The sequence below is a fragment of the Pithys albifrons genome, chromosome 6, assembly GCF_047495875.1.
Source record: "Pithys albifrons albifrons isolate INPA30051 chromosome 6, PitAlb_v1, whole genome shotgun sequence".
Lineage (NCBI taxonomy): Eukaryota > Metazoa > Chordata > Aves > Passeriformes > Thamnophilidae > Pithys > Pithys albifrons.
Window position 1 is genome coordinate 32,661,592 of NC_092463.1, and position 27,768 is coordinate 32,689,359.

Below are 27,768 nucleotides of genomic sequence, written 5' to 3' on the forward strand. Positions count from 1 at the left end.
TAGATTATCTTTTTCTGTTGTGGGTGTGTGTGTTAACACCTACATATATACTCACATGCAGAGTTAAGTTTGTAACAATTTAAAACATATATACAGTACTGAAAAAACATTAGTATGAAAACTGCAACTGGTATTTGTATTGGTGGCCTTGGAAGGAGGGGAAAGTAAAAAATATGTGGTATTATAATGGATTAGAATGTGACAATCTCAGATGAATTGAGTACTCTTGAAAGTATTCAAAATGGACCTACCTTAGCTTCCATTTTTAACCATTCAATTAGTATCTTTGCTCTTTCAGTTGTCAAAGTCAAGAACACTAAAAAGGTATAACGAACATGGCACTAAATGATACAAGACACCTAATACTGCTTTCTTTTGAGTAAGAAAGCAGCATTTAAAAAAATTATGAACTATATTGCAAAGAAGAATGAGTATGGCAAACAGGAACAATCTGCAGTGCAACTAATTTTGAATTATTAAAATTATTCAACTTTGGAGAGAGATTAATCAAAGGTTCACAGTAAAAATTACACAAATCTGTCACAAACTTTGGTAAAGTGTTTGGTGCCAGGGGAAAAAAAAGTGGAAATCATTGCCCTAGACAAGGAGTAAGATATCTTACAAAATAGAATCTTTTTTGCCATAATTATACAGATTAACTGGAAAGATAACACCTGTTAAATGAATAAATGTCTCTGCTTAAAATACTGTGTAGTATTTCAAAACCCTGGAAATACACCGGCTATCCAGACCTGGAGAGAAAACCCGAACTTACAGAAAACATTTCTTTTTCCTGTGACATTAAAGTGGAACCAGATTTCACTCTAAAATTTTCATTTCAGTGTTTAATATTGAAATCTCTTTCACTTCTTTCCTCTTAAAAGCCTGTATTAAATGCGCATTTTTGTTTCTCATTCTTTTTAACCAAAAATATTCGTTATTACAAAGCTTATTCTGGAATATGTGTTAAAAACCTGTTGGATTAAGGTTCTCCAAACATTTGTTTGAATTCTTGAGTCAAACTTCAGTCCAATCCCTTTAAACTGAAGTTAGTTTGTCACTTTAAAGTCTAATCTGAAGACATAAAAACAGCAAATTGTATGGAACTCAATCTGTTTATCTGAAAAGGATGAAAGGGTTTGTGCTCCATCTGAATTTGAACTTTTGGTTCCACACTGTCTAGGTATTTCAAACCAGAGGTTTACACCATTAAGACATGCCTCTCACGATAACTCTATCTTTCCTGTTAATATCCATGTTAAAAAGATAAATTAATGTCTTGATAAAGTAATAAAATAGTATCTTTAAATACTAAATGACAACTGTCAAGCGTCTATCAAAAATGCCATTTCAGTTGCAAGACGTGATATTTATCTTTTTTTTATTAAATCATTCTGGACAAATCTTGTAATAAAAGGTAAGTCACTAAGAGGAACATTAGTTCATTTCCTAATGACACACAAGAAAAGCCCTCTTTCACTTATTACCTTCGTCTCATCCCACTTCCAGGGTAATCTGCTTAAGGCTACCCTGGCCAACAAACTGTGAAACAAATCCAACGTACCCCATAACGCAGGCAGCTCCATTTAATATTGTTCAAATTATTTACATCTGAAGGGCTGCGCCTGTCTGGAGAGCTGGGCCCGACGCTTCTCTGGACTTGGTTTCTGCTACTCACATCTGTTTCAGCTTTAGACTTTCACTGGTATTCTGCCAGCAGCCACAACTTTTTAATGGCTACAATAAACTACAGAGACTCATCAAATCTTTGTTGTATGTGTTAAAATTATAACCTCTTCAATTAAAATTTTGATTTCAAAATTAACCAGAGCATTAACAGAAGAAAAATATTTGAATGGGAATGTTCGAAAGAGATACATTTTTATATGACTTATTGTTTCTTTGTTTAAATGCAAGAAAAACTAATCACAGGAATGTTAGTTAGAATTCTGTTGCATATTTCTGAGTGATAAAATATCTGCATCTGAAAACACTTCCACAACCTTCGTCATTTCAAATCTATGCTGTCAATAACTTTATATGTTAATTGCTTTGGCTGGGTTTCAAATACATCTTTACAAAGAAGAATTATGAAAACAATCTCAATATAACAAATTTTCTGTATTTGCTATAAATGCCTAAAAAAATTTGCTCTGGAAAACATAAATCCATGATTAGAAGAAAGCTGGAGTTTCTATTTTAAGAGCTAAAATGTTCAGCTTTTCCTACTCGCTGTCGGTGTCTTTGCAACATAGAACAAATACGCTGTGAATGTCACAGCCTCAGTGCAGATCCTCCACGACTAAGACGCATGACAGCAGGACTACATGCTGAAAAAGTACAAGATCAAACACAGATCATGTTTCTGCAAAAACTAGCCCAAAGGAGGGCAGGCCAAGGGGCTTACGGGCCAAGCGATAAGAGGAGATAGAGCACTCACTTATGCCCGGGTCGAACAAACAACAACTGATACTTTCCTACCACTGTTAACCTTTGAAACTGTCCTAAAGATGGCAGTGACCTAATCCAGCAATTTCTAAGGATAAACTATTTTGTAACGGTTTTCATCGCCGTACATTGAAAAAAATTCAAAACAGTCATATTGTTCAACTCAGACTATAAAAGGACTCTTCCATTCTGATTCAGAGATGTAAACATAACAGATTTTACAGGTTTTGATGCAGCTTCGCTCCCTAAATTCCATTTTCTACACAAAACTGCTGTAGTTGAAGTATCAACTTTTCTTTAACACATAAAGACTGGCCTAAAATATTCAGTCCTCATTTGCTGATTTTAGACAGTCATATGTAGCACAAAATAAAAAGGAAACTGCTTAGAATACTTAAAAGAACAAGCCTTCCTATTCTATTTCCACTCAGTACCTTGATTGATAGATGACTAGGGTTTCTGAATCCCTCTTTTTAAAAAACGTTTTAAAATGTTTATTTTATGTCCCAGGGTGAAAATATTTTGAACTGGAGCTTTCCATTTCCCTTTGCTGTGCCTTGGCAAGCTGTGTTTTATTTCTACATTCATAGTATTCAACTCTTTCTTGTAGCTTTTGAATTGTTGTTATACAGAAGAAAGTATTTATGTTATGGAACTAACAGATACCTACAGTTAAACTCATGGTTCTGGAGAAGGCAGAGGAAAATTTACACAGCTAAAGAAATATTCAGAAAGATTTCTTTAAGGGCCTTTCAATTGTAAAAAGGAAAATTACTTTTCAGGATCTCTACTTTCTTTTTTATTAAGTCATGAGTTTAATTTTTTTTGTTCTTCCTAATTTATGTGAGTAATTTGTGCCACAGTGTAAAAACTCTAAATGAATCAACACTATAAACCTAATTAGCAATAAGAAAACCTAATAAAGATCACATTTTAAACGGCACTTTGTTGTTAGCAAAACAAATGTGAAAGTTCCCAGTTACCTTCTAGATCTCTCTTCAGTTTCCTTAAGTCTTTTATTAGGTCTTCAAATTTAACTTGGGAGGCCTGGAAAAAATCTTGTGGTTCTGGTAAAGGAAAAATACTCTTGTCTGTTCCTGCTTCCTAAACAAACAAACAAACAAACAAACAAGCCACTATGAAAATTGAATGCATTTGCAGTGAAATAAATTACTTTTTTTTGAATTCTCATCTATGAAACAGTGGTACAAAACTACAGAAACAGCATATTTTAAATAATTTTTGTTAAAATAACATATATTTCATTCAAGATTACATACTGTCCATTCTGAATATTGAAACTTCCTTTTAGATGTTGTAAAGCAAACTGTGTACAATTTAAACTTTGAAACAAAACTGAACTCACAACCTTTCAGTTTATTTTATGTCAATAAAAGTTTAGATAAGGGATTAGAAGTTTCTTAAAAACAGATAACAGGAATGCCTATTTTAATGCAAGAAGTGATCTTATGCCAGAAGTTTGTGGTTTTGCTCTCTCCCAATTAATTAAATATACATGTACTTTATAAGTGTAAATTGAAAACCATATTTATGTATTGCCTAAAGTATTTCACACAGATAAAAACAAACAGTTTGATGGTTTATGTGGCTACAAAAACCACATCGGTTAATGTCTCTATGGAACTCCTCAGTATACATCTTATTTTTAGCACAGTAATAAAAAAACAGAAGTAAAACAAAACAAAACCAAGAACAAAGAAACAAACAAAACCCCCAACAAAACAAAGAAAATCCCAACCCTCTTTAAAAGTTCAAAGCAGTATCTCCAGTGGAAGTTTAACACGTAAAGTATATATATAAGTGGTATTAATATGACATTGCTGTGTTATAAGCATTTACTAGTGAGTTTAAAACATGCACATACTTGGGCACAGATTTCAAATCTGTAGTAAAGTAAAACTCCCAGGTTGGAGAACTAATTGTTCTGTGAGCAGGGAAAAGATAATTTTATTATTATAGAAACATAAACACTTTTTTTGGGAAAAGTGCAATGGATGACAATTTTACACTATGTTAATTTCCTCCCAAGAAAGACAAACTGTTTTGTTTTACAAAATTTCCTGAAGTTACAGTATAGTAGAAATTCTGCAGAAATATTCAGTATCAAACATGTAAATAAACTGATTAGAAAGCAACAACCTTACATCAGACCTACAAAGATAAAAAATAAGGAAGGAAAACAATAAGCCATCACATACTTAAAATCAATTAATAGTGACATGTTCATTTAAAACACAGTAGTTTCAATTTTTCACTCAGTAAGTTTGGACACCACTGGTATCAAAAAGCTTCATAAATGTAACTCACTCAAAGCAGCAGCCACATTTCCTCAACCCTGAACTTCATCTCCATCAGCTGACTCATCTATCTTAAAACACCAATGTGTCATTGCCTTCTGTCATAAGAGAGAAACCATGCTTCTATCTTCCAGTGTAGTGACATCAGAAGGAAAGTTACAATGTTACAGGAACTCTGATGTAATAAGACAGGTCTGGAGTGACCACCTGTCCAGGCTGCAACAATCACAGGCAACTGCCTGCAGTGGATCATTCAATTGCTAATGTTAAATTTTCCAAAGTCTTACCTTAAAACCTATAGCAAATTTCACGCCTATTGAGGCACACAACTATTATAAGAAAGCAAAATAAATGGAATTTGTTTTTCCATTAGTGGTATTAGGGTACTGTGTTCCGATTTCCAAAGAGCTAAAACAAACCCTTTCACAATCTCTTAAAGAAACCTACTTTTGGAGAGACTCGCACAGCAAATGAATCTTTTACCTTATCACAATGGCGGAGGTAATATATGACGACATAATCCACAAGATTAATACCACTATCCTAGGAGAAAAAAAAGGTTGTGTGATTTACACTGATTCAAGTGAGTGAAAATGTACTCTCTTCAAAACACGTGTTATTATTTTATATTGCTGTAAGAAATAGGACACAGAATATTTTAAGCCTTAACATTACTGACTGAAAACAAAAATCTTTTACAACACTGGCTTGATCAATGATGTAGAGTTTCTTTTGGTTCTAAATACCAGGTAGAAGTACATGCACTGGTACAAGCTGTCCCCATATTTTATTTAGTAACAAAAGGCATTACTGAATAATAATATTAACACAAATGATAATATTATTTAATAATATTACTCTTGAACTTAATACTACCTAATATCATAGTCATCTCAGGTATATTAAGGTGACCTGAATTTCCTGATTTCTCTAGTCTCAATCATCTACATTGTTGATCTGAAAGAGGCATAGTTACTTTGCATATTTTATTCCAAATACGAAGTCAGGCAGCATGTAACTAAAAAGTATATTTCATACCCAGTTACCACACCAATTTCAATTTGCACTTTATGGAATCACCATTTTCATGTTCCTGTACACAACTGTCCACAATATTTTATTTTGTTACATTTCACTGGGTCAGCATAGGCCAGATGAACAAAGGAAACATTATACATTACAAGGTAAGAGATATTTAACATTGGCTCTTTACCTCATGGAATTCAGCTCACGTAATGTTGCTTGCTGGCAATTCACAATAAGGGAGTAATGGAACACAGGAAGAATATCTTAATGTTCAAATATGTAAGACCCTGCTTTTTTCCTCCCTGCAATATGGCCTACCAAATACCTCTGAGGTTTCATGCCTGCCTGTAGCAGCTGGACCCTTTGAGTTTTTACGCACTTTGGAAACTAATTGAAACTAATAATATACTTATTTTGGCTACCAGGAAACTGTAAACACTGTAATTTTTTGTTAGCTTGTTTTGCTAAGGAACAAGTCTTATTCAATTACACTGTACATCACTGACTAATTTTTTTAATGCCTACTTTTGGAATGTACTGGCTAAATTCAGCCACATGAAAGGTCCCAGAGACAATTAAGGTCTATAAAGTTTAAAGGTAGGTGAAAGAGTAAGCCTAAACCATTACTTCTACTGAGAAAAGTCAGGCAAAACGCAGTTGTTTTACATTCTCCTTGAAGGCAGCTAGCCAAACAACAAACACCTGAGTAGCTGCAACTTCTACTGTGTCTTGTCATGGAGTAGGTCTGACATGAAAATTGATGGAACAGCTGAACCATCACAGTGAAGAGGAAAGTAAGAATTAGAATCACAGAGTCATTTAGGTTGGAAAATACCTCTAAGATTGTTGAGTCCAACTGTAAACTCAGCACTGAACTATGTTCCTAAGTGCCACATTTACATGTCTTTTAAATATCTCCAGGGATGACCATTCTACCACTTCTCTGGGCAGTCTGATAACCCATTTGGTAAAGAAATTTTTCCTAAGACCCAATCTAAAACTTCTCTGGCACAACTTGAGGCTGTTTCCTTTCATCCTATCACTTGTTGCCTGGGACAAGAGACCCTGGCTACAATCTCCTTTCAGGTAATTTTAGAGAGTGGTAAGGTCTCCCCTGGGCCTTCTTTTCTCCAGTACAAACAACCCCACATCCATCAGCTGCTTTCTCATAAGACTTGTGCTCCAGAACCGTCACCAGCTTCACTGCTCTTTGGACATGGTCCGGCATCTCAGTGCTTTTAGGAGATAAAGGACTCAAATCCATTGGAAAAGCTTTCATTAAGACAGTTGCTCACTGATCAAATTATTAAATGTGTTTTTACACTTTGTTAATGATGATGTTCAGAAGTGAAACAAAAAGGTCCCTAGACATACTGCTTTCTTGACATTGCTTCTCTCACAAATGTATTCTTATGTACACAAAGCATGAGGAACAAAAGCTTAAAATCTACCTTTCTTATAGTAAAGAAAGCACATCACGTAAGAACAGAGGAAGAACATGAAAGAAAAGGTTTTTTTCTCATCCTCCAAATATGTACCAACATCAGCAGAAAGCAGCTCCTATTCTTCACTTCCTATATCCATGTGATGTCTACCTATATTTTGGTAAAGAAAGATTTCAGCAGTGTTTCCATTGCCTACATTATCTGGCACCTTCTCCTCTGCCCTACTGAAATAAGAAACAAAGTAACCTCACCTCAAAAGGTGTTTAGAGTTTGATCCTGACTTTGATCCTAGCATGACTAATCAAAAAGCAGCTAGTGGTTCTCAGTTTTTGACAAAATAATTTACTGCATCTATGAGCATTTTCTCATGCATGCCATTCAAAATTCATGTCCTACATCCATTTCACTGACAATTAGAAACAAAGACTGAAAATATCCTGTGGAGTCTGACACCTCTCTGAAGAATGAAATCCTGCACATTTTGAATTTATATCCCTGATATATAATTTGTTAGTGTACATACTACACTGAATCTTTATTGGCATTTTGGTTTTGAACCTGATTTTAAAAACATTTTTACTCACACAGATCCACCCTAAGTTAAGCGCACAAAAAAAGAAATGGGGACATTTACCGGAGAAGATTTCAGCAGTCTATGCTCTCTGATTTCTCTCTACCCTATGGTAAGTAAGTCCTTGCCAGTAAGAGAGACACACAGAAGTTCTCACATAAGAGAATTATCCTAGCAGTACTGAATAGGAGAAGTTAAGAGATTATGGAAACACACACATGTGCAAAAGAAGGAGGTGAAAATCTGGGAGAAAACATGAAAACTGAACGAAGTGCTTTGCTTTTTCAAACAAGAATGATAAGAAACAAAATATTAACTTTTGACAGCTGATGGAACAAAAAAGATCACTTGAGAAAAATTATCTTTAATTAAAAATTAGTACTTACTCTGCTTTTGACATCCTTTAGTTTGGGAAGTATCTCCAAACCGAATCCATCAGCTTGACCTCGGGTCCTATTCCCACCATTCATATAATTTCCAAAAGCCAGAATCAAACCCAAAATCTCCTTTACACTTTTCATGTTCAGCAAAGCCTAGAAAATGGATACTGGTTTGTAACTTCCACTGGCACAAAAATTCTCATTGCTAATATAAAATAGTTTTTTAAAAAATTTATTTTGCCTAAAGGTTTTGTTTCTTGACTGGTTTTGCCTTGGTACAGTAAGGGAAGCTGAAGCTGGTACAATAATCAAGAGTTTGACAGGAATACTTATTAGACTGTATGTCCCTAAGATACTATGCTTAACTTTATCTTTATGAAACAAATTATATGGCATTGTATACTATGTTAATGACAAAAGATTATTGGAAGAATACTAAACAGTCTTAGTAACCTTTAAAAATCTCACAGACAAGGTGGTTTATCATCAGTTTGCATAAGGCACAGTAAAACATGCTATTTCTGCTGCCACTATGTTAGACTCAGACTGTCACTCAGTCTGCTTCTCATTGGTCATGGTACTCTAAAATTCACACTCCTGGATCCGTACTTAATGCAGATATGAAAGGGCTAACTACTATGTCTCAAACCAGAAACACAGTGTAGAACTAGTAAATTATTTTCAGTTACATATAAGGACACCTGCCTTGTCAATTGAGAATCTAAGGCTACAGGCCCAATTCTTAACTATATAGCCTTATACACTGGAAAAATCAATTGCAGTGTGAACTCAGGAGAAGTAAGCTGAGGGCAGTATGACTTTCCCTATCTCATACTACACTGATTTCTTACTTGGAAAGGAAACACCAAGTAACTATTTTTATTGCAAGGAAATCAAAAGAGATGGAGCACAGGTACTTTGCGTAAAGCTAATCAAAAGCAAATCTTCAAATCAGAAAAAAAAATTAACTGTTCTGGCGAGATGTTAGAGCTTTAGGTCACTATTTAATTTCTCTCTTCATTCTTACAACATTCAACTTTTCATATTTTGTTATAATTTCAAAATCATTAGTCTTTTATAGCATAGAAATATTAGGTAGAGCTCTGTCAGGTAATAAAAAATCTGCTGTATCACAATTAACAGAAATTAAGAGATGCCAAGGGAAAGTAACAAGCTAATGAACACAACAAGTAAGTACTGGCATCAGCCATGGTATGCAAAAGGAAGAATGTCTTCAAGACCCTCTACTAAGCTTGACTGATATTTAATTTCTACTTTATGAAGATTATCTATTACAGTACCTAATATAAAAAATAATAAAAATCTACCATTCAAACACAAAAAAAAATCCATGTACTGCATAGGGCATCACACACAATTAATCTTCCCTTCTTCCTCCTTGTTTTGCTCTTATAAGCAGTTATACATTTAATATATTTTTATTTCCCTGGAAAGGCAAGAAACAGGTTTATGGTTTATCTCCTATGTTAAAAAAGAAGCATAAATACTCTAATATGTATTTAAGTTTTAATTTAGCTTTCATTAGGACTCACCTTGGAAGCACGAGTTATGATATCTACTTTCCGGTGCACTGATGTTATCCCTTCAGAGAAAACTGACTGGAAGATAATACACTGAGCTCGTTCTGCAAAGTTGGGGATCTGAGATAACTCATATAAAAATCTGTGGGGAAGAAGAGACTATTCAAAAATCTTTATAATTTTTATCTGTGCAGTACATAATGAATCAAGGCTGCAGTATCATGAAATATACATGCAATCTTTCCTACTTTGAATCAAGTCTCACAGAATTTGTAATTGTTATATTCTTTCTGGTAACAATGTGTTAAAAATCCTATTATTTTAAAGAAAAATGCACAACATTAATTGTTATCATGAGGCTGCATAGTAATAAATAGAAGAATCTCAAACCTAAATAGTTTGGATTTTAAAAAAAAAGGAAGGAAAAGCCAGATAAACACTAAGTATTCCTTCCACTTACATGTTCTTGCTTCCCTTAAAAATGTGTCCAGAAATACTGAACTCAAGATATCCTGCAAGTTTATTTGTAAAATGTCTTCCAAGAAATTTCACCTAATTCTCTGCATCACTTTTCTTTTACTAACTTGCACCACAGTTTCAATCATATAGCAGCATGTTTGTCATATGGAATTTTACCCAGCTGTGTATTTAGCTCTGAGTGTATCCAGTGTATCTGAGTGTATTCAGTCACTGTTCAGTGAAGTTACTACATCTTTATGTTTATACCTGACCTCATATATACATTTTCCTTATGAGTCTATTCTAGCTTTCTTTCTTTTAATTCTTTGGTAAATAAAAATAAATAGAGGCATATTCAACAGCTCCAGTTCAGATCTCACAAGACAAAAGCATCCCAAAGGCATGAGTAATTCCTCCCTTCTCTCTTCATCAATTTAAATGTAAGAGCTTGGCTAAATAATACAAGAAGCTTTAACATCTCTTATAATATCAACATATAATAACAATAATTTGCTCTTGGGTTTTCAGTCTAGGATTTCAGTGATACATGTCGTTTCGTGAAATCCAGAAACAAGCTGGCTTTTGCTCCAATATCACTTTAGAAATATTCTTCTAGCCTCCTGTCAACTGATACCCTTATATCCCCCTTAATCCAATGCTGCAAAGATTTTTTTATCTCACTGAATGATGAGATATTCAGTATTCATTAGCTTGAATTCTTCTTAAATTTATTTAATTATTTAAACCAATACATCTGATTTCTTCAAATTACTTTTTATAATAAACAATATCAGTGTGTTTAAATCTGCTTTGTATATTTTTTATGCATGCAAGGCTTTGCTGAATACATAGTGACTGTCTGAAAAATAATCAAAATCCACCTGTGGCTGGTGTGAAATACTAAGTTTTAATTGCAATACTATTTTTTCCTTCTTTTTCTTTTTTGCCTGATGAAAAAATCTATTGTGAGAGAAGGATCAGAGAGGCCTGGCTTGGCTCTTGGACTTAAGCAGTGGGAAAAAAGAAATGTCAAGCTGGTATTAATAACAATGCTTCCTATTGGGAATGAACGGTATTGCCAGGAAAAAAAAGAGGGTATTTTGCACTTTGTGTGAGAGAAACAAAAGAAAGAAAAAGCAAACTGCTTCATTAAAGTTCTAACATACATACAATTAAAAAGTTTAAATTTAAAAAGTCAAATGACACATATTCTTGCCTTCCCTTGAAAAGAGAACTACCTCCCACATGGCTGGCCATCAGAACACAGTGCAACTGTGCTGGGAGTTAAAAGAGCATCAGTGTAAAAGAAGGTATCTCCAGATTTTGGAATTCAAGATTTTCAAAGTTAATATCCAGACAAAACACTTATAACTGAAATCTGTTACAAAAAGGAATCTCGGTGACTACAAATATACTTACTAAACAAAAAGTCATAACATAAATCTAAGGTTATCATAGATAATCCACCAATTCAGATGGACAGAACTTTAGGAGGGAAAATATTCTTAGTTCAGTTATTTTAGCAATTTTAGTCTGAGGAAAGTATGATGATGACTTAAAATAATGATGATGTGAGTGTGACATAGTTTTTGGATGGGTTTCTCATTACTACACTTCTTATGGCCTAAAATAAACACAGAGAATATGCTGTTCATCTCTGCTCATCTCTGTGAGGTCCATTGTACTTCTTTCTTTCCGAAACTGTAAATAAAAAATGCATTTACTTAAGAACTCTTGGATCCACCAGAATCTTGCTGTAAAGGACTTGAGAGAATTTTCAAGCCAGGCATATTTGCCACATTGTCGTGTACGAGAACATTCTTGCAAAGATAGACAAGAAGGCTAATTCTATGGAGGGAAACTAATTTTCAGATCACATTCATCCCCATTTGAAGAATATAAAATTTAATAACCATTTTCTGGGAAAAACGTGCTTCTACGTAAGCCAGCAGGGTTAAACTGAAGTCCAAGGAAAGCTGTCTTCTCAGAGAAGCAAATGGCGTTACTGGGACAGGAATTATAAATCGCTCTCTATTTCCTGAATCAAACTACATACAAAATGGGAAAGCTCAGTACCATATTTTGCTACTACTTCCTTCATTAGTACTTATTTTACAGTAGAAAGGACTTTACAGTGAATGTACTATAACTAAAAAGGGTCTCGGAAAATAGCTGAAGCATCTGTATCCAGTTAGCAAAGTCTCAAATTGTGGCCAATTTTGCATATAAATCTTTATCACGGCAATGAATATTAGCATTTAACAACTATTATCATGAAGCATAATTTTGGGGGGTATTGTTATGTGGCTGTCATACCTACAGTTTGTGCTATATTTAACATGATGGCAAGCCAAACCAAAATCGCACGTGTGGGAGAACATCAGTGATACCATTAAAGCTTTTTATTTGTCTGGTTATCCAAGCATAGAATGGTTTCCTTTAGACTCCAGTGAATTCACATCAATGGTTTCATCACATGAATGTCTACTGTTAGTATTTGTAACCATCTGATAAATGGTTTAGTTTACACATTTCTTCTGATCCTCATTAAGGAAAATACATGAGGCTTATGCCTGTAGCATATATTTTTAAGCACATGTACAAATTTAGCACTTTTCTGTCTTAACCTTTTATGGAACTAATATTCGTAGTACAGTTCCAACCAATCTCCAGTTCTGCATTTCGGTTTACTTAGAGGCTGACTTAAAAAACAAAACCAGTGGCACCTGATCTACTGAGTTTTCAGAAAGGACATTATTTTGATGGTTCAACAAAATTTACGTAAAAGCATAAAGCAAATTCTTTTCCCCTTAAGCTACGTTCAAAAAGCCAGTTTTCTTAAACTGTGTAGTTTAATAATAGGGTAAAAATGTGATAATTAAGACTTTCAGAGAGAACACAGAGAGTAATTGGTAAAAAATAGCTTTTGTCTTTGACGCTACTATTTCACTCTGAAACATCAGGTGTAACTGCTTTATTTACAGTTCTTTACTTTTAATTAAGGAACAATGATAGTATAAATGCAGCTTTGTATTTAATTACGATTAACCTCTCTCCACTATAAATTACAAAAAAAAGACAACCTCTGATAGCTCTAGAGCTCTACAAGATTCGTATTTTCCAGAAGACAAAATGCATTTGTATTTATTTAACTCAGACATACAGCAAATGGACTGCCAAGGATTCAAGCTCTGGAAAACATCAGCTAGTCACACAATGTATTCTTATGCCCCAAGCCAATGCAATGAAAGCCATGGAAATGGGATGCAAAAACAAGCTAGTATATACACTTTGTAAATACTTGTCCTCTTAAGTCTTACTAAAGAAAGATGGCCACTCTTACTCAAGAGAAAGGCCTTCCTAACACTAGCCTATTCACTAGTGGGCAGTAACAAGTAAGTATTTAGCTGCTTATGTTAGGGGAAATGGAAAAAAATTATCTGTTCTTCAGAACTAACATTTTAATGGGAAAAAAGGTACAAAATATGTAATAGTTCTGACATCAACCAGTCATATACTATCTCTGCTATTTCAGTTCTTCCCTCCCCCACCCTTTCGTACACCAAAGGCAGCAGAAAAGACAAAACCAGACAAGATGGAAAAGGAAACAAGATGACAGAGACGTCTCAGGGCAGGAAGGTCAGAAGAAGAGAGTAAGAGTACACAAGGGAAAAGTAGTGAAGTAGCAGAAGACAATCACCACTGGTAGGCCAGAATCCAGAATCAAATGTATACTCTAAAATAAAATTCCAGATTGTATGATGGATGTAACAGTCCATGGATTCTTGAGGATTCTTTCACAGTGCTCTAAGGTGTATTACAGCAGAAGGAGCAACCCTTAAGAAGTTTTTCATCCCACAGATATCACTGGCCACAACAATTCCAAGAGAGGAACTGTGAAACTAGTCTTCAAGGTCTTCAGTCAATTTGACCAGAGCTTACATTGTGTCTTCATCGCAGGACTTCCAAAACGCTCTGTTCGTGCAGGTCTTTGAAATAATTAACAACCAAAATCAGTCTGGCCCTGCTTTATGACATGTTAATTTAGTCGTAAACGCTCTAAAGGAAGGATAAGACTTCTACAAATGGGAGAAAGGGAACAGAAATTCTTAGTGATTCAAGGCTACATATTTTATCAGTTCTGATGGTCCAAGTGGATTTAGTAAAATCTGTCATCTCTGAAAAATATTAAGTGATAAAGGCAAAGTTTACATCCTGGAATACATAAAAAAAAGTTTATAATTACTTAGCAAAAAATTACATATCAAAATTGCTTTCAACATGTCATCAAAGACTCTATAATTATAAAATATTGGGGGAAAAAAATCTTACTGCTCTGGTTTATCCAGAAGCTTCAGTTCCTCCTCTTTTGAAGTCTGATAATATTGCTCGATTTTCTCCAGTTCATCCTTTTGTGCTCTCTGAGTGAATGAATACAAAACAATTAGTTACTAATTAATAAAAATTTAATACATTGCTACTTTACCCATTTGCCTACAAGCAACAGATATATTTTTTTACTGGAAAACGTTTAGACTATGCAAAAGGGTGAGGCTTAAATATCCATGATTGATTTCTTCAGTGTCCTGCATGGCATTTACTACCAATGGTCACAAAGCACAGCATCACTACAGGATGCTTCACAAAGTTTAAGTCAGGAAGGTAGCCCTGATATCTCCACAGTCAAATGTAAATGTAGTCTTTTATACAACTTCAGAGTCAGACAGTTCATGTGTGTAGATCCTTAATCTACACAGCAACCTGGGGCAAATACAACAATCCAGGAGCCTGACTTGTTTTAGCTGGTTATACACTGAATGAGAAAAATTCAGCAGGATAGCACAAAATAGCCCTTAATAAAGGCAACATTTTTCAGGCAGCTCGGGAGAGAACACCAATATGGGTTACACCTTTTGTTACATTTTAATCTGATGCCAAAGGCATGTTTAAAATTTCTGACATATAAGAACTAAGTCAGTGAGAGAAATAAGCATCTCAATGTGTCTTTTTTAATGTTCATAGAATCATAGATTATCCTGAGTTGGAAGGGAGCTACGATGAAGGGTGAAATCTAATTCCTGGCCCTGCACAGGACAGTCCCAAGAATCTCATCATGTGCCTGAGAACACATGCCAAACTCTTCTCTTGAACTCTGTCAGGCTTGGTGCTGTGATCACCTCCCTAGAGAGCCTATTCCAGTGCTACCCTTTGGGTGAAAAACTTTTTATTTACGGCTAACCTGAACCTCCCCTGACTCAGCTGTAGTTGGTCAACTAGGTGGATCCCCCTTGCCACAAAAGGAAATTAGGTTTGACAAGGAGGAATTTCCCCTCACTATGTCATGCTGGCTGTGACCGATAACTGTGTTATCCTTCAGGTGCTTTTCAAACCTCCCAAGATAATCTCCATAATTTTGCCAGTCACTGAAGTGGGACTGACAAGCCTGTAGTTTCCAGAGTCATGTTTTTTGCACTTCTTGAAAACAAGGACAGTGATAGCCAGCTTCCAGTCGACTGGGACATCTCTGGATTCCCAAGACTATTCAAAAGTCATTAAAAGAGGCCTAGTGATGACATCAGCCAGCTCTTTGAATATTCTTGGATGAATTCCATCAGGTCCCATAGACTTACAGGCTCCAGCTGGATCAGTAGATCCCACACAATTTTGGGGTCAACCGGGAGTTGATCATTCTTGCAGTCATGGTTCTCAAGCTCAGGGCACTGAGACCCCCTTGGTCCATCATCCGTGTTGAAGACAGAGGCAAAGAAAGCCTTACACACCTCTGCCTTGTTTATGTTCCTGTTTGAAAGGTGACCATTCTCATCCTGGAACAGGCCAATGTTATTTATGCACTGCCTTTTGCTATTCACATGTTCCAAAAAACTTTTTTTATTGTACCCCACATTTCTGGCCAGCTTCAACTTCACCTGAGTTTTGGCCCCAAGAATCTTCTCCCCACAACGGTGAGTAGCATCTCTACATTCTTCTCACATGAGTTTTCCTCCACTGAGTGTAGACCTTTTTCAACTCAGCTCCAAAAGAAGATCCCTGTTCAGCCAAGCTGGCCCTTTTGACTAGTTTGCTTGGCTTTCAACATTTTGGAATTGCCTGCCCCTGTGCCCTTAAAGAGGTGACATTCAAAAGGTTATTAGCACTGATGGACACCAGTACCTTCTGCTCTCATTGTCCATGGTTGAGGTTTTGCTGGCACTGACCCTCCTGTCAACAGTGATTTTAAATTCAATTCACTCAGTTCACCTAAATTCACTCAATTGGTTTGTGATCGCCATGGTCATGCTGTGGTCAAGACCAATCAACATTTCATTCACAAAACCCTCTCTGTTAACAAGAAACAAATCAAGGAGGGCACCTTTCCTGGTCAGCTCCTTTAGCACCTGGCATCATGGCTAGGCTTCACGAATGAAGATTTGGGAAGGGCACTACTCACGCTTGCTGCAAATGTGCTGGTGGCTAAAAAGGCCGATGCAGAATAGGCAATGAAGTTGTTATACCGGTGTTTCAGGAATCTTCTGGACCCAATTGTGCCAGCTGTCTGATGCTCTCAGCTAACACCTGGCAAGTTGAAGTCTCTCACAAGAACAAGGGTAGTTGATTTGGAGGTGTTCCTTAGTTCCTCATGGAACTTAAGTTTCTCAGTGTCATTGTCCTGGACAAGAGGGCTACAGCAGACTCCCACGATGACATCTGCATTAATTGTTTGTCTTAATTCTTAATTCTTACCCAGAGGCTCTCAACCATGCTGCTGCCAATTCTAAGCTCCATACATTCCAGCCCCTTCATTACACACATTACTCTTACCTATTAGTGTTAGATTTCCTAAAGAATTTTTCTACATAACATCTGTAGTCTAAATGACAACATAAAATAGAACTTTACTTATTCTGTGTCTGAAATACTGTGGTGATTAACCACATCTTTATGCCATCTTTACTTACATTTTCATATAATGCTTCCAGTGTTTCCAGATCTACTACAGAGTCATCAACGCACAGTATAGCTGTATAGAACACAAAACACAAATTAGATGCTAGAAAACACACTGAAGATCCCTGAGAATTCTTTTTCCTGAGAATGGTACTAAAGGGTTTTAAACCAGTTAAAGGTCATATTGTATCCAATTCATATTTTACTATTTTCAGTGGTTTACTTTTGTTCTGACTCCAAATCACAGCACTCATGGAAGAGCATTCTATAAAGTCTGTCTCAGGAGAACAGAGTTCTACTTTTCCCCTCTAATACACTCAGCAGTCAAAGACATGAGCAGTCAGGTACCCAGCCGACTGTGTGGCCAGCAGGCAAAAGAACAAGAGAACAACTGAAACCAGACAATGAACTGCACAGATTTCCTGTTAGGTTAGAGGGCTGGATAGGAAAGTTAAGAGTTAGGGGATTTAGCTGCTTCTCTGTCAGGGAGATATGCCTGTCTTGGAGCTAGCAGTCTTGGGAAGTAGACCTAAGATGAGAAACTTGCAAAATTTGGAACTTGCAAATTTTAAAGCACAAAAGATTGTGCTACAGGTTTTAAATTATCTTCAACAACCTCATGTTTAAGTCAGCTTTACCCACCAGAAAACCACCGACATGACAATTTCCATATCACAATTTAGTATCACACAGAAACACATGAAGTACTCTCTTCGATGATTAATTATGCTTCACTACCAAAAATCAAAAGTCTCAAAATTTTTCCTATCTTAGTTCCAGATGTTACTATGTTTGGAACATGACACTAGGTGCTTCAAACATTTGCAAATCCCATTACAATTTAGGGAATTATCTCTACCCTTCTGAAAACTAGATGGGATTGCTTCATTGTGCTTTCTAATGCACTCTTAATGTTAAATTTCAGAAAGCTAAGCAATACACAGTGGAATGGAAATAACTTTGGATGTTTAAAATTTCTGAAACCACCTTTTCCTCCAGACCCATAATGAGACTGGGCACAATTTTTTGAACTCATGACTTATGTTTAAATATTACTCAGAACATTAATTCCAAAAGAATCAACTTTAGGGCCTCTACCAATTGTCCAGTAAACAGTGACTCAACATTAGCTACTATCTGATAACTTTTAATTTTAACTGAATTATATTTCGTCAAAGGAAATTTGACTACTTCTGAATTTAGAAAGTTTTCAAAGCTCTTGATCCATTTGCAATCCATGTTTGAAAGAGGCAAGGCACACATCTTTAAATAATTATTTAAAAGTAATAAGCTTTTGCCTGCTCTACCACCTACCCCATGATTTTACATTGTGAAATTTACCAGCAGGCCAGTAAATTCTCTCTGTGGCCGGCTAATTAATTTTATTAAAAGGTCCAGTGACATTTAGAATGCTTTAAAATTCTGCCTGTCAATTGTGATTCTGTCTGTTGACATTACACCTTGATTAGAAGTAAAGAATCATACAGAAAACAGTATGAATAAAAAAAGCAGCATCTCCAACTATTTTTGTCCTACAGCGAACATGCAAAAAAAGCTCAAAAGTGTAACCAAATGTAAAGCCTGAACAACTGAGATTGATAAAAATCTTTGTTTAAAGAAAAACCATTAAGGATTGAATTTACGAGATTATCTGTTGTCTCCTGCAACAGTTCTAAGAGTTGCACTCTCTGCTGTATTATCCAATGAAATTTCAAAAGAACATAAGAATTGGAAAACCTCTAGGAAAAATGGTTTCACAGTACAATATACTTAATTGTTAATATTTTAAAATATTTAATTGTGTTTAGAAGCTTCCCTTTTGGTTTAACTTTCATGCTATTTTAGAATATTCTGAAATTTGCGTACAAGGAGAAATTTATTTGTTCACAGTTATGTAGAAAAAGCAACAAATTGAAGACAAATTGAACTTGTACTAGAAATGCAAACTAACTGCAAATTTTGTAGGTACCGAACTATTATGATGATAGGAAGCAGTTTAATAAAAAAAACCACTTTAATAAGACACTTTAATAAGACATATACACCTAACTGAAATTTTTAGCCAGAGATTCGTCACCAAAACTGCCCCAGAATCACAGTTCATTTTTAATGCTCTATTATCTTATCCGCGTTTCTGTATTTAACATCAGTTCTAATAAATCAGCATTTTGAAGTGACATGACAAAACAAAAGTGCTTGAGATTAAATAATGAAATACAATCCCACAAATCACATTTTTTAACAGACTTAATCAGTGTTGAGGCATTAATATGACTTGTTTTCTCTCTTTGAACAAGTATATAATTGCATAAAAGTAACAAGAAAATATTATAATATGATTTACAACCTGTACTGCTGTAATTGGGAATGTCCACGCAGACAACCTGCAGATAAAATCTGGCCATATTTCTCAATTTAATGATAGCTCGACATCTTAGGATGTAAATATATGTAGAGACACATTCCCAGTAAGTCAGAAGTACTGCCAAAATCTACACAGTCTCCTTTATTTCATCTTTATGTATTTTAATATCTTTGTCCTTCTCTATTTTTTCTCTCAAACTGATTGAACTTAATGCCATACACATTTGGAGCAGAAGACAAAAATGAAAACATGCAAATTTTATGAAGATTGGCCCATTATTTTTAAAGAAGGATTGATTTTGAAAAGCTGGAAGAAATCTCCAAATTCACAGGTGTTTTAGCATTCTTCGTATTCTTCAAATATGGCATGTGCAATACATTCAAGGTATGTTGTATAAATTAACTTGAATTGTGGCAGCTGAAAAAAAACCTCATCAGACTAGATCAAAGAAAGTAATCATTTTGCTTTCTGCTTAAAAGAACAAAAGCTTCTTAATTTTCCTGTGAGAAACAATACCCACTTTTAATCATATGTATATTAACATTATCAAAATTAATATTAACCTCGCTAAGTTTTTCAAAATGCTTTTCCTGATACAGTGATTTTAACCACAATACTTTACTGCATTAAATCTCATTATATCAAGACTTACAGAAGTGTAAGTAATATAGGTGAAGTATCATAAATCTACAAAAGAGGCTCCAAAACAATTAATAGCTATTACAATATCAATCATCATTGGTGGTTTTTACTTTCATCTTGCCTTCTAGTTAGCTGTCTTCCTTACACTGTCAGTTTAGTTAGAATATTTCACCTACACCTCACAATATGTCAAAAGGAAGTAGACTCATGCTGTGAAAAGCTGGTAATTTTATTGGGTTCCTCTACCTTTAAAAAATCTGTTACTTGGCCAAGTCTGGTTTCTGAGATCCTTTTTTGCAGGGAAATTGAGGCAAACATTTTTATGTGGCCTATGGTGTCTGCTCACAAGAAGAAGAATTTATATACACAAGGATCATTAGTGCAGCGTTGCACCCATTAGGATATAATAACCGTCAGCTAGGACAAAAAACAGATCAGCATCACGCATTCAAACTAACAGGCACACATAAAAATACTTGCCAACTACACTTCCCATACTAAGAGCATTGCTTTGAATATAAACTTACACCAAAGGTTTTTAACATATTCACTTTTAAAAAATGAATGTAACAAATTCGCTGCTGCACAAATTTTTCATTCTCCGATCACTTCAAAAATGTAAACCAAAGAAAAGCTGAGAATTTAAAGCATACTGGGTGCAGATTGCATATAACTTTAGAACTTAGAGGATAAGTCTGAAAGATACACTTACCTCCTTAGCAAGCTTAAATGCCAACAGTCTTAAAGGTGACTCTGATATACAGCCTCACTCTAACTAAACACATTTTGGCTTGGTATGACAATTAGACTATAAAATATGAAGAAATCACCTTAACTGGTCTTGAATAATAATACACCACCACCCCCCCTCCCCCATTATTTAAATGAAAAGAGCTTGCCAAAGGTACATTTTTGACCTGGAAGTACTTAACTGTTTAATGTAGTACATTTTGTTAAGTAAGGCTTGATTTCATGGGAAAATGCAGCCCATCACCGGGAAAATTAAATTACATTTTGACCAACTTGATCAATTAGACAATGAACAACAACTGTTAAATACAAATCCCTACATGGCAAAACTGCCTCAAATATCCAAATCTCTGATTTACTTCTAATAAATTGATATATTATAGACTAATTTAAAGGTTTTCTCCAGTATTTAATTATCATGTAACACACGAAAAATACACTTAACCAAGAAGCACTATGGGCATAATGCAGGTTTAGAAGACTAGAAAAGCTCAGCTCCTGCAAGAAGTCAAAAGACTTTGGCACTAATGTTAACCCACTCACATCATGCTGGATGCCTAAGGCAGATTCATAGAAATGCATATTATGAATTTTTGCAAAAAAGAGAAAATTGTTGAATTCTGAAGAAAATAGTTTCACAACTTCTGATATGGATTTGCAGCTATCTCTATACTTCATGCCTAGTGTACAGTACATATAGAATGCATACCTGTAATATTCTGTGTAGGTAGAAAAGTCACCCAACTTTGAAACAAGTTTTTAAACCTTTATAATCCATACTTCCACTCTGAAAAAATATTTCAGTTCAAACCCCATAAAACTCCTTTCACACAGTGCAAGAAATATTCCAAAGCATTTCTCTTTACCCAGTAGTATTTCCAAAATAAAATAGAGAAAGCAACTGTGAAACTATTTGTGTTGCATGGTATGGCTAAAACGCAAACTGGAATTTAGAAATTCTGAGCACTCAGAATTCTGAACACTAGAAATTCTTCATATTAGTGTTACTTGGAGAAGTTTGCCTTCAGCATATAAAACATAGTCTCTAAGATGCTAAAAAAAGTGCCTGGTTAACAGTGATATTTTTCTCTAAAATTTAGATGTGCCATAAACAATAAACTGCACTAAGAAAATGCAACCTATGTATATAACTTCTATGGTCTCTCATTAGAAGAAGACCATACAGCAATCACAGGATCATTAGAAATATAATACTGAATTATAATGATCATTAGACTGATACTCTGGTTGAGTTAATCTTCAGTTCACATTCCTCCAATTATTTACTCCAGTATGTTGGCAATACAGGGCAAATTATGAAGTTGAGGCAAACCAGTCAGATACTTTTCATCTGGTTGACTGACATTGTACAGTAGTATCATAGCTGTGTTTTGTCTAGAAAGTATATTCCCTCCTACATATAAAAAAAATTGATGTAGAGAGGCATGATAGTTCTTTGCATTGCTCACCATCAGAATATCATTACTGTGACACTATAATAAAAATATATTCCACTACTGGGGAGTGACAAAAAACACCACAAAATAATGAAGGTGAATCTACAAAAGCAGATGGTATGATCTAGACTTTTAAAAAATTCCACTCTAATCCATCCCATCTAAGTATGATGAAATACATTTCTCTAATATTTTCAAAGCTTTATGTGCCTCTGCATAGATAATTTACAGAGTTGGTGAACATAAGAATGTTCCAAATGTCCAATAAACATACCAGGTTCCCATATGTGCAGTTACCATTTGGCCAGTGCTAGTCTGATTTAATAAATGGAGTCTCAGATATTAGATTTTAAAAACCCCACTATATTAGCATTAAGAAATAGACTCAGTGCTAAAGATCAATGTTAAGTCCTCCTCTTCATCATACAGGCTACATTCTGCCAGCATCTAGTGCTGCAGTGCAGCTACTCTTGCTTTGGCTTTGGCAAACGTACCAGCAAAGCCTGCAGTTCTTCGGTGTGGAGTAATACATCACTTTACTATCACAAAGAGCACAATAAGCTATAAAGTGGGAATCTGGTGTGATCTACCCCTTCTCATAGATTTAGTTCCATGGAAAATATACCAGCACGTATACCAGCAGACCATCTAGTTAATATGCCCTGATGAAAACAGGGGTTTTAGTGAAACATTTCCAGCAATGTACTGAAGCAGAAATTCTGGTGCCTTACAATTTTAGTGGCAAAATGCAGATACTGTGGAGGTAGGGATTTAGAAGAATCACTTCTTTGAACATAGGCATCTACATTTTATCTACATCCCATTTTCTCAAACCAAAAGTTTTTTTACCTGGGCTTCCCCACAATTTTACCAGATGAACAAAGATCTCAGTAGCTCATAGAAAGCTGTAACAGATGATGTACACTACAGAAAAGAGTAGCATTATGTATTTTCCAGTGCACTGCTATTGTTAGCTACTATACTGGAACTGTCTCAGTGAGTGGAACTTTGCTCTGTAAAAATTTGGGACAAGGACCCACAGAGTGTTTTCATATACAGTTATAATTAGCATTTCCCATTACAAACAGAACTGAGACACCTCACTGTGGAGCAAGTTGAAAAATTTGAACAGCAAAGCCACACAAATAGTCTTCAGCCACAAGTTTGTCCGTGAAGCTGTAATATTTCAGCTTAACAATGACAGAAAAAGACAGAAGTAGATTGATATGAAATGGAGATTACTTTTCTAAGTGAATACTATTAAAGCATGTCCCTTATCTAACAACTGATCTCCACTATTCGTCATCTCTTCTTTTCAAAGGTTTTAAAAAAACACAGAGATGGAGGCTTAAAAATAATCACAAACCTATGCATAATTTGATTATTGTTATTTGTCTTTTCAGTATAAAGATCCTGTATAACATACTGAGTCAGTTAGATTTTCTGCCTGTTTCTTCTGCTAAAAAATCAATAGCATTAATAGTGGTCTAACCAAAACCTGTATTTCCCTCACAAGTACCAGAATCACCACTGTTTTCAGAACATTGTGGCACCTACGATTTGTTCTCCTCTCTCACCTATCAAAAAGCTACCAGGACAAGTGCAGCATGACAATGACAACGTTTCCTCTGCATCATATAATCCCATCACTACCCAAAATAATTCTTCAGTTTTACATTGTCTTCTCCCCAGACTGCACTCAGATACAGCATGAATTTAAGCTTATCTGCAAAGGATGAACTTCACTCTCTCAAAGAAACATGTATGGGAGATTCCTGTCCTGAAGTGTGGTGGCTGGCTCATTATCAAATGTAAACCAAAGCATCTGAGTGCCAGATATGGTCCACTTGTTTGTTTTGCACTACTCTTATCTACAGAATATGTTGTGAAGCTATGTATTTTAATTTCAGAGGATAATCCTGCAGATGCAAAAATCTCACACTATTTTCAAGGACAGTGTAATTTTTCATGTCTTTTTGTTTTGTCTTCTCCACAATTTTTCATGCATCTGTATGCACAGGGCAGTTAATTTGAGTTTTCCTCTGTATCTCAGAAACTGCTACTTAAGGTACAGTAAAAAGTACACTATATATAGGCAGTAAATTCATTTGTAATAAATTTTCAACAAACATGGTCAGAAAAACTTGAAACAATTTTGTTTGTTCATTTTTGACTTTCTTTTACTTCAAGTTTTTCCATTCTTTGTTGTAAGAGGTCAAAGACCGTTATCTTTTCCCTGTTTTTCATGTACTGAATTACACCATGGAAATTGGCTTGAAAAAAGAGCCAAATGCTTAATTTGGATGTCTTAGAGGCAGCTCTTTGTAACTTCACTTTCTACAAAAACAGCCACAGTATTTGGCATTCATGACCCAATGATCACATGCATTTTTGGTTAGGTGTTGTCATGAGCCATTTGGCCTAGTATGAATTTTTTTCATCCAGTGCATTGACTATATTAGTCTTCCAATAATTTTTATGCTGATAGGCAGGACTGTACACAGATTTAAATTACCTGGGATATACTACGGGATAAACACACACCAGAAGAGAAACAAGGTAATTCTATTGTTGTCTTCATATTAGTATGCATTTCTAAAGGTTCCTTCTACAGAACACTGTTTTCCCTGAGTCTTGGGGTTTTTTTCCCTAGATAGCCTCTGAACACAGATTTTAATTAAAATCACTCATCCTGCTTTGTTAATTTTCTTTTTAAAGTTCCATTAACATATTCCCAAATCCTGTTTGTAACTCCTAGCTGTTTCCATAAGCAGGACACAGCATATCCTAATGCCGCCTTGAGCAACACATGTGGTGACAGGCCAGTCCTTTGCTACCTCAGACTAGAGAGGGTGATGAGTTATAAACTTTTCTTCAGTGACAGCACTTGTTTTGCTGTCTCTCTTCTACCACCACTCTAATTTTCATTAAACTTGTAGGACTACATTAGCTATGTCTACAACTGCAAGTAGTGTAGTTTTTAGAAATGGATTTCCAGACAGCAACAGCTGCTGCTGAGGATTCAGTGTTCACACTACACATTTCAGGGAATTCTAACCATCTCTGATCTGATCCTGGGGTGTTTAAAGCCTGCTATAGGTGGAGACTGCTGGCGTGCTCCTAAAGCAAATATTCTCATTTAATTTAATTCTGAAGGATGTTTGTGCACTCTGAAACTGCTCTGCATTGCTCTGCAATGCAAACACAACAAAGGGGACAACTGGTAAATGTGATTCAAAAGTGCACAGCTGACTCAAGCTAAAAATGCTAATGTATACATAACCAAATATTTGAGTCATTATGTCCTCTTAAATTTGGTATAAATTGGCCAGAAGATTTAAAAAACTATAGAAGTAGAGCAAACAACTGAGAGAGATAGAGATGTTCCATTTTAGTAGAACATCATGGCATGCAAAATAAAAAGTAATAAAAACCATCTCTGAAGATACTTAAGAATACTACCCAGTTTCCATAATACAGTTTCGATCCTATCCCTATGCTGCTGTAACTTCTGCCAGAAAAGTATTGAGACCTTCAGTAATAGCAGTTTTTTTCCATCTCATTCTGATACCTTTCACACAATACTGGCAGACATAAAGTTATTCCTTCTTTTCCTTATTCCCTTCCATCCCAGGAGACATCTGTAAGCCTTTCTGCTTTTAAAGTGCTAGATGCTCAAAGGCTTTTTTGAAATTAATAATGATCAATGCCAGCAGCATCTCAACACCCTACCCAGTATTCACATGTGATGGAGGGAAAACAATAGCAAAAAGGGAGACATCAACTTGAGTTCTTCCAGCAGTTGTTTTAAATGGTGAATATTTTCCTTTTCTTAATGTGAAAAAGAAATAAACAATATCCTTAAACAATATCTTTTTAAATCCAGAACATAAGCAGACTCTCAACTAATCCAGTGTTCTGAAAAATCTGTATTTCTCTGCAGTTGTACTGGCAAACTCAATAAATGTCCACCAGTAATGGAATTAGCACACTGAGTAGTCCTACTCTTTGAAAAATGCCATCCAGTAATTTTCCTTCTGATGGTTACATGGTAACATCACTTTGGGATGTACTTTTTATACTGCTAATGAAGAAAAATTTCAATATTAAATGAATACTGATTGCATGTTGGAAGCCCTAAAGATTTATGTATAAGCTTTCCATTTAATTTTGTTGGTGGAGGATTTGCTTTAGAAAGGGAGAAATACGAAAACACTGAACTGCAAGTGAAATGCTAACTGGAATGGAACATAAGGATTTGTACCTAAATTCAATTCTGATTATTAGATGAAACCTTTATACAGTGGAATATATTGGAAGAATTATCTTCTGATAGCTTAGAGGACTATATTCAAAGCACATTCCATAACGTAAGAAATTCTCTGATATATCTATGTAAGAAATATCTATGTAAGTACAATATATGAAGTGTAAGAAACACTTACCTTGTTGAATATCCTTCATCTCCAGGTGCAAACTCGATATTAAAATTCCTACAGTTTGAGACCGTTTTCCATCCAACAATTTGATAATCTAGAAAGATTGATGCAAAATGATCTGAGATCAAATGAACACTCTACAGAGGATTCATTCACTTTAACAACAGGGGCAAATTTGTGAATTGAATTCAATGTGTCTCCAAACATCAAACCTTTTGGTAGTAATATCATCTTTATCTCTATACTCTGCACCTTAACAAACAGCTTATAAGACTGAATTACCACTCAGTCTAGTAAAAAACATCACTTCTTACTTGTTAGATACTATTAAGCAGGGAAAATAAAAGTCATATCAGATAATTATTCTGGAATATAGTTTCTTCCTCTTCTTAAGGTGAAATTTAAGAACTATTTAAAACACTGAGTACATCAAAAGTTTCTAAGATTTTCTGCTAGTTTACATTTCAATGCGAACATGTTTATGTCTATTTTTTAAAAGAAGGATCAAGTCCTGACCAAGAGGAATTGAAGAATTGTCTTTTTATGTCCTCTCAACACCACTTCTGGAACACTAAGCACTTCTGAAAGTATTTCTTTCACTCTTTTCTTGATGTGCTTATTCCACACTGTTGACACTTCACAGGGATTTGAGGATTTTGTTCACATTTTGGGTAACAGACAATTGATAGTATAATATACTGACATTCAGACTGTAATATTTTCAGATGTCAGTTGGGGAAAAGAACAAAAAGGAGGAAGAGAAACCCTAAAGAAGTTATTTTGGCTAGTTGAAATTAGTGATAATGACATGAATGAGTCCATAAATAAAGAAAAGTAAACCATCAGAATTTTAGAAGTGTAGTTCAGATGTTAGAAATGTCAAAACCAAAATTTCCCACAATGTTTGGACTGTTAGTATTTGTGATTCTGATTTATGTCATAAGCAAGATTTGGCAGCAGCACATCACAAAATGCAATACAG

At 35.1% G+C, this 27,768-nt stretch overlaps 1 protein-coding gene across 1 annotated transcript in view; it reads right to left on the minus strand.

The window, feature by feature from the left end:
* The window catches only part of FMN1 (formin 1), a 134,923-nt gene that overhangs the window by 52,917 nt on the left and 54,238 nt on the right, over positions 1-27,768 (minus strand). The window contains exons 6-12 of the mRNA XM_071558058.1: positions 26,793-26,880; positions 17,145-17,206; positions 14,521-14,609; positions 9,742-9,871; positions 8,195-8,341; positions 5,250-5,309; positions 3,432-3,552 (exon numbers count right to left, since the gene is read on the minus strand). Of these exons, the coding sequence (XP_071414159.1) occupies positions 3,432-3,552; positions 5,250-5,309; positions 8,195-8,341; positions 9,742-9,871; positions 14,521-14,609; positions 17,145-17,206; positions 26,793-26,880 (697 nt within the window). The remainder of the gene's footprint in view (positions 1-3,431; positions 3,553-5,249; positions 5,310-8,194; positions 8,342-9,741; positions 9,872-14,520; positions 14,610-17,144; positions 17,207-26,792; positions 26,881-27,768) is intronic.